The sequence below is a fragment of the Peromyscus eremicus genome, chromosome 7 (genome assembly GCF_949786415.1).
Source record: "Peromyscus eremicus chromosome 7, PerEre_H2_v1, whole genome shotgun sequence".
In the NCBI taxonomy this organism is placed as follows: Eukaryota; Metazoa; Chordata; class Mammalia; order Rodentia; family Cricetidae; genus Peromyscus; species Peromyscus eremicus.
The window spans coordinates 72,644,598-72,656,033 of NC_081422.1; the positions used below are offsets into that span (position 1 = coordinate 72,644,598).

The 11,436-nt window shown below is 44.2% G+C and overlaps 1 protein-coding gene across 1 annotated transcript; it reads right to left on the reverse strand.

The window, feature by feature from the left end:
- Window positions 1–525: 525 nt before the first annotated feature.
- LOC131914403 (glutathione S-transferase A2-like) lies at window positions 526–9,463 on the reverse strand. The gene is made up of 6 exons (XM_059267032.1): window positions 9,332–9,463; window positions 6,562–6,613; window positions 5,547–5,679; window positions 3,745–3,886; window positions 1,545–1,676; window positions 526–748 (listed from the first exon to the last, which is right to left on the reverse strand). The coding sequence occupies exons 1-6, from the start codon at window positions 9,416–9,418 to the stop codon at window positions 623–625; spliced, it is 672 nt and encodes a 223-aa protein (XP_059123015.1). The 5' UTR covers window positions 9,419–9,463; the 3' UTR covers window positions 526–622.
- Window positions 9,464–11,436: the final 1,973 nt, after the last annotated feature.

Consider the following 11,436-nt stretch of genomic DNA (forward strand, 5'->3'; position numbering starts at 1 on the left):
GTATTTAAGACCTCCTCCCTCCTTCAATAAATGACATTTGGCATTTAAAATTTAAAAAATATATAATATATATATATATATATATATAATTGAATGAATACTGCGAATGTAATCTATGAATACCACAAATGTAATTAATATCATGGGTGTAATTAATGAATATCATGAGTGTAATTTAAAAAATAAAAAATAAAAACAAAACAAAAAAAAAAATCTTTCACTAGCTACCTAATGCCTGTCAACCAAACTTGCAGTCTTAAAAAAAATTTTTTTTTTCTTCATTGTTTTTCTCCATTTTTCTTTTCATTTTCTCCACTTGTAAATTAATTCTGCTTTAAAACTTTTTGGTTTAGTCTACATTGGTGTTAGTTACTCTTTTTCTTTTGTTAGTATTCTTTTTATTTAGGTTTTCCTAATTTTTACAAGCTTTGATTTTGTTTGTGGTAATGACTGTTTACCTTCCCCTAACTAGGTGATAACTTGTTCCCAGGTCACCAATTTGAACACATGACATATACACACCATTTGTTCATGTTTATTATCTCAAACTAGCTGTGATACACAGCTGCTTCTCATTTTTGCAAAACATCAGAGACTTGCATCTATTCCCTCCATCATTAGCTTACTTAATATTGAAAACCTTCTTTGCCTTTTCAATTGTTTTCTCATCTGTGGGAGGCTTTCTCTGGCTGCCAGGCTGTAGGAACTTCTTCACATTGGGCAGGCTGCTGAGTCTGCTCTTCAGGGCCTGTAATCCAGAAAACACAGCCTGAGAGTCAGAACGGCTTATGTGGATAATCCAAAAAACTCTGAGCCCCTCCCAGAACACGACCAACTGCATCCTTACAACAGTTCCCATATAGACATGAGAAGAATGACTAATCCATGAGCTAGAAACCATAGTTCAGAATAATGTTCCTTAATATCTCCTTTGACATCAAATTACAGTCTCCTCAGGACAATGACACACCCTGTAGGTCTGGTTTTGTGGTGCAGAGCACAGAGCACTGTGTCTCTCAGGTGTGAAAGCAGAGACTACCAAAGAAAACTGAAGACATGAAAAACTGAGTTGGAAATGGAGCCAGAAAATCTCAAAGTCTAACCAGGAGCAGCTCACAGCCAGTTTTCACACCTGGAGATAAGGATAGGGTCCCTGGGGGTGGAGGACAGCATGGTGGGGGCTGTGGAGAAGGAAACACAGTGTTGAATAGTCAGAGCTGAGAAAGAGGATCAGCATGACAGAGACCTGCTGAGACACTGAGTGTGCAAAGACAGGACACATGAGATGGAAGATGAAGGCCAGAAGCATCCTGCAAAAAACAGGGGTCCAGGGAGACTCTTGCATCTCTCTCATGACAAAAGACAAAATATTCATCTTGGAGTACCAGCCTCCAATCTCCACACACAAAAGATAATTTCCATGCCTGAAACCAGGTTCTAGTAGCTCAGTTCAGAGGCCTGAGGATGGGCCCTCAGCAGCCCCCAGGCCACCATTATATTCACAGAGGCATGTGTGTGCGGCTGCCTCTCTAAGGTGATCTCACCTTCAGCAGGGGGAAAGGGGCCAGAAGGCTGGAGTCAAACTCTTCAATATAGAGGAGAAGTTCCAGCAGGTGAATGTCCACCCTGGTCAGCCTGTTGCCAACAAGGTAGTCTTGTCCGTGACTCTTCAACACCTGCAGAATTAAAGGAGACAGATTATGAACATAGAGCTGGGCAGGAACCACTGACTTTTCCCAAATCCCCCAAGGGACACTCTGCCTCTGCCTGGCAGGGATAGAAGTGCAGACATTTCTGTAGGCCTATGATACAAGAGGGAGAGAGAGAAGTCAGGTGTGCGACCTCCTCTTTAAAGCTCAGGTGACCTTTCTCTGTCATTGCCAATTCCTATGGCCTTCACAGCATCCACCCTTCTGTATATTTTCCACATATGGTAAGGGCTTAGCCCTGACACATCATGGTTCTTCTCCTTATTTTAAACTGATGGACCACTGAAATTTCAGGACATTCCTCTCCCTGTCCTCTGTTCAATCTCTCTTGGGCAGAGGCTCCCTCTGCAGGGAGCATCAGTCACCAGAGAACATCCCGTGTCTGCTTTCTCCTTTGTCTGCTCTCCTGGGGTCTCTGGAATCTGAAGTACACCTGACTGAACTACAGCACACCCTCCCCTATACAGCATTGGCTCTGACTCCCAACCTTCACTGTGTCATGATTGACGTGGTGAATTGCACAGGGTGAACTGAGTTGGAGTCGGTAACATTGTACTGATAACACATGAATGTTGACAGATGAGTATGCCAAGACCATATGGTGCTAATCTTGCTATCTGATTGGTAGCTATGTATTTATTTAACATTTATTTCAACATTTCTGGTTGTGTGATGATTGAATAATGACACTGTCTTAGTTACAGTCATATGACATTTACTTAAATATCTCAGCAATATGAAAATCACAGACAACCACAAGGAAAAAGCACTTCTAAAATCATGAACTACAAGTAAAGACCTATAAAAGGCTTTGTGGTCACCTTATCACACTGTACATGTCTACAGAGAAAAATATAATTAGCACATCCAAAAGCAAAAGGAAGCCAGGCAGGGTGACACACACATTTAATCCCGGCACTCAAGAGGCTGAGGCAGGTGGATTTCTGTGAGCTCAAGGCCAGTCACAAGGAGAGTTCCAGAAGAGCCAGAGCTGCATAATAAAGAGACCCTGTCAAAAAAGAAAGAGAGAGAGAGAGAGAGAGAGAGAGAGAGAGAGAGAGAGAGAGAGAAGAAAAACTAAAAATACAAAAGGCAGCATCAAATATCCTCAGTACATAGTTCATTGTGTGCATAGAGGTCAGGAATCTCATACCAGAGATGCTGTAAGCTGTGATGGATGGACATTGTGTCCTGGGAGACAGGGCCTTGACTCCAGATGGCTCTGTGAGGACCTGATGGTCCTAAAACCCTGGCAGCTTCCACAGAGCAGAGACAGCAGTGAGTGAATTTTCAGTGAATGGATAAAAAATAAGGTGATGCTTTGTAACATGAGGGTCACAGTCAGGTCTCTCAGGAATGTGTAGGATGCCCTTATCCTCTAGGATCATAGCTCTGTTCTTATCTTTTACTTGACAGAAGATCAAGTAGTTCTGAAGTGTTCTTGATCTTCCTCCAAAGAGAAGCCCTGACTAAGAGAGGCACTCCATGTCACTGACACACCTTCATTTGCTGAGTGTGCATGGCTCTCCTCCAAGCCCTGCATCTGTGACCCCAATTCTGGCAGGTCAGTTTTCCTTAACATCTCTTCATCATCCTCCTCCTCTCCACCCTCGATCCCTCCTTGTCAGGTACTTCTCCTCCATCTTTGAAGCACTATCATATTCTCCTGACAGCCAGTCACTCTCTGGCCTCCTGTGTGATATGACAGAATATTTTCCCATCTGTGTTTTTCTTGAGTTTCCTCTGGAATTGAAGGCCATTGTGTTCTGCAGGATCTGGGTCCATCTCTGGTGTGGCTCAGCCTTCCACAGATAAGGTTCTGGTTGTGGCCATGAACCCTGTTGCATACTGACCCCTAGATTGGCATGACCATGCAGGGCTCCTTCACAGACCATTTTCCACAGTGCCCTGTGGGGCAGGGGGCTGCACAGAGAGGCTCATGGAAGGTCAGCACTGCAGCAACCTTTCTCTCCCAGACTCGACCTTTCTCTTGTCCTTGGAACTCAGTGTCCCCTGACTTCAAGAGCCCACTTACTTTTTCAAAGGCAGGCAAGTACCGGTTTTTGGTCCTGTCTTTTATCATGGAAATCTTGGCTTCTTTTTGGTCTGGGGGACATAGTATCAGTTGCATGATCATGTCACTCAGATCTACAATACCTTCTGTATACATGTCAATCCTGAAAGACAAAATATCCAATTGGTCAGGGTGTTCAGGGATTCACTATTTTATATTTTAATCTACAAACCTCAGAAATTTACACTTAAATGTGGTTTCAAACTTATTCACTTCTAGTGGATCATTATCCTTATATTTAACAGATATATTAACTTTCTCCCTAGAACACCCTTTCCAACCAGATACACTTTCAGAATTTTTGTTACACATACATGACCCATCCAAAGCACAAAGAGCATCACTGGCCCAACTAGAGATGGAGTTGTGATAAACTTGTTGGCATCTGAGGTGACAACCATCAACTCTACACCAGGCTGTTTCTCTTTCTCTCTATCACTGTGTGTGTGTGTGTGTGTGTGTGTGTGTGTCTGTGTCTGTGTCTCTGTGTCTGTCTGTCTATCTGTGTGTCTGTCTGTCTTCTCTCTCTGTGTTGACTGTGTCTATTTCCTTCTGTTTCTCTGTCTCTCACTGTCTGTCTGTCTCTGTCTGCCTCTCTCTGTCTCTCTGTCTGTCTCTGTTCTTTGGCATGATTTGTTCTCAACAACCATGCAGGGATTCTCAGAGCTAACAAGCTGCCTCCCATGTGATTTCAACACAGAGCCCTGGTTGAACCACCAGATAGGTATCTGCCCATCTCTCCTTCTGCTGCATGACCCAGAGTCATTCTTGGTCAGTGTTAGAGGTTCTCCAGTCATTTCTCATAAAGCACATCTGTATGTCCTCCACACACCGCTGCTGGATTCTGGCCTTGTTAACATTTGTCAAGACTTGTCTGTTTCTTTACTCAATTAAACCACAGGACATCACAGGACACATATGTTCCCTTGTCCTACATTTGTTCACATTTTCACACACTATCGTTGATAACTCCTGAAAAGGTGGTATTCTGTGTTTCAAAGCATCCATAACAGTCTAAGAATATTTACATGCTGCTAGGAGTATTTCTATATAAGCACTATTAAAGCCGAGTGTCTCTTTCCATGGACATGTTTCCCACACTAGTGTTGCTGGATAGCACCACATTTAGCTCTCTGAGCAACTACAATACTTATACACAGTAGTCTATGAATGAAGGATTTTGTCATGTCACAGTGAGTCCCAGCATGGGTGGTACAGTCAGCTTGGCTGCTTTAGTTCTGAATTAAATGCTTTAGGTAATCTTGGTCCTTGGGAACCGGTCTATCTAAGGCTCATTGAGTTGACCAGTCCATAGAACAGGCTGGCAATTCAGGTCTTGCTCTGCACTATTCCTACTCCTGGGATGTGGGAAGCAGCTCCTTCCTCCTTCCCTCCCTAGGACTCCTCCTCTAGCCTCAAGCCCTGTGTCCTTTGTCCTAAGCTGTTGGCTGAGGTCCAGTCACTGAAGCCTTGAGCACCTGGAGTCCTGATTCCACCATGCTCAGGGCCCTTGGAACATCATGTTTGCAACTCTGTCCCCGAGCTGTGCTGGCAACATCATCCTCTGCTGCAGTCACACTCACCTGAACCCACCCCAGCTGCTCTTCCCTCTCCTCCATGGACTCTTCCTACTTAGCCTAAGTGTTCATATCCATCATCAGCCTGCTCCTAGACTCAAAGCCTGCCACTCTCTTGCTCTCTGATGGAGACACCAATTCCTTCCCTTGTTTCCCCTTGGAGTAACAACAGGAAATGTACCGTACAGGGCTCTTTCCTTCACGTCCTTGCCATAGAGGTCGTATTTGGTGGCGATGTAGTTGAGAATGGCTCTGGTCTGCACCAGCATCATCCCGTCAATCTCCACCATGGGCACTTGGTCAAACATCAATTTCCCATCTTTGAAAAAAGAAAGGAAAAAGGTCTGTGAAGTGTGCAAGTCTCACTTCTCAGGAACAGAAAAGTTGTATTGAAATGTCTGATCATGCAAAGGAAAGATAAGTGATTGGCAGCCTGTCTTCAATGAAAATCCCATTTACTTTTAGCTCCTGTTTCCTCTTTGTCTCATGATCTTCTGTTGGCTTTTGAGTTTCTCTCATTCACTGTTATTTCCTATCCAGATACATATCATATCTTTCATGCATGTTTTTATGTTTAATTCATGTCCCTGGGTACGTTTGGAAGATGAGGAGGGACTGCAGAGGGCCACCATGCAAACAGGACTAAGTAGGGTGTTTGAAAATCTAATTATGTTCATGATGTTAAGGTGCTGTGTGACAGGTTGCTATATAGTGAGCCACCATGAATTCCTCCAGCCTGTATTTATTGGGAGACAGTAACTCATCAGTAGCTATAATGAAAATTACTCAAGAAAATCACCCCAGCTATTTCTCCACTCATGATTTAATCAATGGCCATGTACTTGTGTGGCTATTAAACATTGTGGGTAAAACCCTGACTGAGTAAGTGGGTGAAAGTGACCGTGAATGAAATAGCTCACTCTGATGCAGAAATAGGGAGAAAACATTCACAAGTCACCACACAAATTCTTGTGGAATTCTGCACCCCACTTCTATCACTGTTTCCGTTTTCAGAGCACTCAAGGAGACCCACCACCTACATCATATCACTCTGCCCTTCTTGACTATTCCCATCCACCACCCACCACCTACATCATATCACTCTGCCCTTCTTGACTATTCCCATCCACCACCTACCACCATCACCTTCTGGTAAACCTTCTAGGCACCTCATTGAAGACATATGAATAGTTGGTGTTACCTTTTCTTAACTTTTCCAAATCTTCTGAACTTTCTATAAACTTCTCTTCAAACTGGAAGCAGAAGAAGCCAATACATTCTCATTAGCTCATTCTGTATCATTTGAATATGAGAGATCTGTGTCTGCAGAAGTTAAAACCTGAAGAAGACACAAAGGAGCCTGAACATGGCCACTTGGAAATTCAGATTAGATCCATCAACAAAAGGGTGTTGATCCTAACAAAGCTGCTCATTCTTGTAGTGTTCCTCCTCCCTGACCCCACTATGTCCATGCTTAGGTCCTAAGAAGAGAGTGATCTCATGGGAGCACCAGCATTGGGAAATGGACTGTTGAGGATTTGGGCTCTCAGGAAAGCCTGTTAATGTCAGCAAGAACAGAACAGAACTTTCTGTGTCTCCATTATGGCACATGGTATGAGCCCATGATCATCTGAGTTTCTTTCTTCAGGATATAGTTTTACTAATTTTGTGTATGTGTCTTTGTGTATGTGTGTCTGTGTGTCTATGTGTGGCCTTGAACATGTGAGTACATCTGTCTTGGAGGTCAGAGGCCAGAGGTTGGAGGTTCTATTAGAAATGGAGTGACGGGCAGTTATTAACTGTCATGTGTGCTGGGAACCATAGGCGGTTGTCTGTATGTGCAGTAATTACTCTAGCCCCGCATCAAAGTTACTTACAGCCTGGGACCACTGTTGTATTTTTTAAATATTTATTTCTTTTATATATAAGTATTAATATATTTTTGTGTAAGGATACACATACCCAATGAAAATTCACTCTGGCCTTTTACATGGGTTCCTGGAATCCGAACACATGTGGCTTAATTTTTAGTCACCCTGCCCTCTCCAGCCCTCTAGAGTAATAAGCCACTCTCTTCCTTTCTCAGTTTTAAGAAACTTTTCAATCATGAAAGGTTGAAAATCAGCTTCTTCTTTGCTTGGCGAGGCAGTTTGCGGATGATTCCATAACCACCCGGACTGAACTGACCGGAATGAAATGTGAGTGTCAACAACTTGCACAGCTTTCAGGGAGCTGCACAGAGTGCTGACGTCATCAGGGAGGGCGGCTGAACTGTGATGGGGTTGTTGAGTGTGAGGGTGATGAGGTCAATGGGAGGCCTGTGGGCACATTGAGTCTGGAAGGTGTGAGCCAGGGTCTCTAATAGCCCCTGCCCACTGCCTTCTCAGTCACTCTGGGACACGGAACAGGAAGGCTGCTATGCAGATGCCCCACCCCCTCCTCCTGTGCTAAATCAGCAGTCCAGTGGCTTAGAACATATCCCTGAGCTGCAAAGCTGGCATACAGACATTGGCATTCAATTATTCATTTATTTAAAGCAATCCTCCCGGATGGGCACTAGTGTGTCTCGGTTCTTATGCACCCCTTCATTCAGAAAGGATCTAGATGAAGCCTTCCCTATTCCTTTAGGAATGGATGTGTGATACCATAGCTGAGGTAAACGTGTTGCCATGACACGGAGGGAAGACACCAAAGCAGCCTTCACAGGACACCACTTCATCTTTCAAGCCTCCTGAGGTCAAGATCTCAGGGAGTGTCTCTGACTTCCTCTCAGGAAATGCCAACTACTGAGCTGCCCTGATGTGAACTGGGAAGTGTTTTTCCCAGTGACACCTCTAGAGGGCAGCACTAAAGCCTACCAGAACTTTCTGCTCTAAAACTGGAAAGGAAAACATTTAACTTCAGAATGTTGCTTCCACACCTCACTTGGGCCACTCACACACTTAGCTGAAAGCTCATAGACATGGGGGCCACCTGAAGATGGGACCTCTGTTTTATTCACCACCTATACCCTCCCGACCAGGCCTGTGCCTGGCATTTGATAGTCTCTACAAACTGATTACTGAGTATTGATCGGTTTTGACAGGAGGGTTGTTACTGCCTTCTGTGTCAGGTTTCCCATTTGTGGTGCATATTTTTAATTTAAATCTGTTAAGTGTCTCTTGTATAGTTTACCCTTTTAACATTTTTTGTATTATAGGAGTGTAGGGGCAGGCAGTGTAAGTGTCCATGGAGACCAGAGGCACGTGAACCCTCTGAGGCTAGAGTAACAGGCAGTTGTGAGCATCCTGTGTGGGTCCTCTGCAAGAACAGTATTGGATTTTGACCACTGAGACATCACTTCAGTCTCCTGTCCACACGAAACCATCTTTATCATGGAAATTCCTGGGTCTGTGCTGTAAATCTGCACACAATGTGCAAAGAGCCTCCATCTGTCAATCGTCAGCTCCAACAACCACCAGCTAAAGTCACCCTGTTCACCTCTGTGCCCATCTTCTCTGCGACTCTGACTTTAATGTCAGAGCTGAGGTGTCACACATCCCTGTCACAAACACCTCACCGTGAATCTCCAAATATAAGTCTCTTTTTAAAATAACAGTGCCATACCTAAAATCACAGCATCATACCATAATCTGCAATAATCAATTACTATTGCCTAATAATCAATATTCAAGTTTCTATTTCTGTATGTCTCATTATATAACTTTGATTCAATGCAAATAGCTAATTAACCAAACAAGTAATTGTTTGATTTTTTTTTTTCACCTGAAAACAGCTTTTAATGTGAATGTGTTCTTTGGCAGAAAGCACAATAAAATTTTCATTTGTGCAAATCAGTCCATCTTCTCAATACATGAAGATTACCATTTAACATGAAATGTGCACAGTTTTGCTAGTGTGAGTCTCTCAGCTTACAGATTTATTTTAAACTTATCTTAGGTCCGGTTCCAGAAGAACAATGCACAACATACCTCCACCCCTGCAGCAGCCAGCAGCCACCTGATGCATTCCATTTTGCCACGAGCATTGAAGTAGTGAAGCATGGGCTTCCCAGCCATGGCAGGAACTGTGGTTTCACTAACTGTGAAGGGAAGCAAAGAGGTCAATCCCAGGGAGACTGTGCTTTGGGATGTGTTTAATAACACAACACCAGAGGAGGGAAGGCTGCCTTCTTCATGGGCAGCTTCCAGGGGGCCCAGGAGGGTCTCTCTGTCTCTGTCTTTGTCTTCCTCTGTCTGTCTCTCTCTCTCTCTTGTTTTTTTGAGACAGAGTTTCTGTGTGTAACAACCATAGCGGCCCTGGAATTCACTTTGTAGACAAGACCGGCCTTTGTAGCTGGAGTTTTCCTGCCTGGCCCATGGTCAGGGCAAATCTCTCTCACCCGCCAGTCCCACAGCCACTCAGACCCGATCAAGTAAACACAGAGACTTATATTAGTTACAAACTGTATGGCCGTGGCAGGCTTCTTGCTAACTGTTCTTATATCTTAAATTAATCCATTTCCATTAATCTATACCTTGTCACATGGCTCGTGGCTTACCGGGATCTTCCCATGCGGTTTGTCATGGTAGCGGCTGGCAGTGTCTCTCTGACTCAGCCTTCCACTTCCCAGAATTCTTCTCCTTGTCCCGCCTATACTTCCTGCCTAGCCAATGGCCAATCAGTGATTTATTTACTGACCAATCAGCAACACACTTGACATACAGACCATCCCACAGCACTCACGGACTTATCTCTGAGCCCAATATCTCAGAGGGAAAGCTGAGCTCCTCACACTGATAGTGTGAGATGTAAATGTGCAGCATGGAGCACAATTCCCCAGGGCAGCTAGGGTTAGGATACACTGTGTGTAGAATTTGCATGGACAGAGAGAGATTGCACATGCCCACAGATGGTAAGAATCCCAGCTCCTGGGCCCATAAGATGGGAGTGAGCAGGTCATGGAGTCAAGGGAGTGCTTAATGTTCTGGAGGAGACTGGCCAGGCAGCATTTCACCAAAGAGGTACCTGAGTCAAGACAAATATTTATTAGTCAAAAGGCAATCCAAAGCAAACAGTGTGTCAAACTTAAAAAGACATTGAAACTCCAAGTCCCAGGTCATCAGCATCTGGGGTCTTTCAAGTTCAATGAATGAGCCCAGTGGAGGGTGGCCAATGCTATGAAACAAGAGGTCAAAGTACCAGTGTTAATGCGGGGCCTTAAAGGGACAGGCTGAGCCAGGCTTGGGAAACTCAGGATGTGTGGTGGAAGGTAGTCCTGGAAGTTTTCTTGTTTTATAGCACATTTAACATATTAGAGAATCTTTGCACATTTCTGACTTCTATTTTTATTTATTTTTATGGAGACAGGATCTTACTCCATAGTCCTGGCTGTGTGACCTTTATTCTTTATCAAAGACTGTGTCACTGAATGTCACCAAAAGACAGATGTAGCAGCTATGGCCTTCCAAGAAGTCTATGGAACTTTTTATAGTCTAAAATGTGATCCTGCCATCATCCCTGACTCCACCCACAGACATGGTTGAACACCAGAGACGTTTGTCTGAAAGAATCTCCAAGTTGCCGGTTGATTGGAAGTTGGGGACGTCCCTGTGGGCCTCTCCTCTCCCACTTCAATGTGTTTTACCAGTCTCTTTCTCACATCCTTCAGCCTCTCTTTCAACAGAGACCCACACTGTTCTCTGACCCACTCAGAAGCCTCTAAGCATATTCCCTGACTCTGTCTGCCTGTACATGTGGTATTTGAGATGCTTTTAGTTACAAGCACCAGAAAACTCAGATACCTTAGCAAGAAGGATCAGACATCAGCAGTGAACTTCAGTGATGCTGAACTTGGTTAACTTGTCAGCAGGGTGACATTATTCAGGATCCTAGAAAGTTTGGACTACTCTGTCATGTCAGCGGTGGGTTTGAACTGAGCAGATGCTCCCTGCCTGGCAAGGTCCTAAACCCTCTGCACTCCCTGTGACTCACAAGGACTGTGAGCACAAGTGGTCCCACCCTAGGGCTTGTTCACCGTTGTTCTGTGGGGAGGAATCCCCTTCACCAGCTCTCAGTATTTATGTGGTCTCTCTGG

Coding starts and splice junctions, on each gene's coding strand:
- LOC131914403 (XM_059267032.1), bottom strand. CDS start 9,418: ATGGCTGGGAAGCCCATGCTTCACTACTTCAATGCTCGTGGCAAAATG. Junction 5,680..6,561: donor TTTGGAAAAGTTAAGAAAAG/GTAACACCAACT, acceptor CTTTTTTCAAAG/ATGGGAAATTGATGTTTGAC. Junction 3,887..5,546: donor GACGTGAAGGAAAGAGCCCT/GTACGGTACATT, acceptor TTTGTCTTTCAG/GATTGACATGTATACAGAAG.